General features: G+C 60.0%; 1 protein-coding gene across 1 annotated transcript in view; it reads right to left on the bottom strand.

Annotated features, from left to right (window-relative positions):
- The window catches only part of CALB2 (calbindin 2), a gene marked incomplete at its 3' end in the record, with an annotated part of 3,366 nt that overhangs the window by 618 nt on the left and 2,158 nt on the right, over positions 1–590 (bottom strand). The window contains exons 5-7 of the mRNA XM_010160176.1: positions 365–442; positions 180–235; positions 1–24 (exon numbers count right to left, since the gene is read on the bottom strand). Of these exons, the coding sequence (XP_010158478.1) occupies positions 1–24; positions 180–235; positions 365–442 (158 nt within the window). The remainder of the gene's footprint in view (positions 25–179; positions 236–364; positions 443–590) is intronic.

The raw sequence follows: 590 nt of genomic DNA, 5'->3' as shown, positions 1-590 counted from the left end.
AAGTTTTCTTGCACCGGCAAAAGTCTGAAAACCAAGAAGGGCAGGGATGAGTGGGAAGCAGCCAGGAAAAGCCACTTTTTTTAAACCAAACTGACTTTTTGCTCAGGAACATGAACAAATTAAAGAGGAAAACTGTTTTCCTCGGAAGCTGGAGCGGACTCTTCCCAATGTTTCCTTACCGGGACATCTCCGAGAGGCCCAGCTTCCCGTCGCCGTTCATGTCAAACATCCGCAGCTGCCGGGACACAAGCAGCACCCGGTCACCCATCGCCGCCTCCTCCCTACCCTCCCACCCCCTGGAAGGGGACTGTCCTGCCCCGGGAGAGCCGTGTTCCCCTGGGATCCATCCGGAAGCCCCGCTTACGATGGTCTGCGTGTACTCCTGCAGCTTGGGCTCATCGTAGGGCCGGTTCGCCTTCTTCAGCAGGTCCGACAAGAATCCCTGGAAGGAGAGGGGCTTCGCTGGCTGTCCCCGTGCCCGGCTGTCCCCGGAGTGTCCCCTTGGAGGGGACCCGGCTCAGCCCACCCCCTGTCCGCAGCACACCTTCAGCTCGGTGGCTTCGATGTAGCCGCTTCGGGCCGCGGTCGTC

Source organism: Eurypyga helias, unplaced genomic scaffold (assembly GCF_000690775.1).
Source record: "Eurypyga helias isolate BGI_N326 unplaced genomic scaffold, ASM69077v1 scaffold20180, whole genome shotgun sequence".
Lineage (NCBI taxonomy): Eukaryota > Metazoa > Chordata > Aves > Eurypygiformes > Eurypygidae > Eurypyga > Eurypyga helias.
Note: the sequence above shows the minus strand (reverse complement) of the source record. Positions and strands in the feature narration are given on the sequence as shown.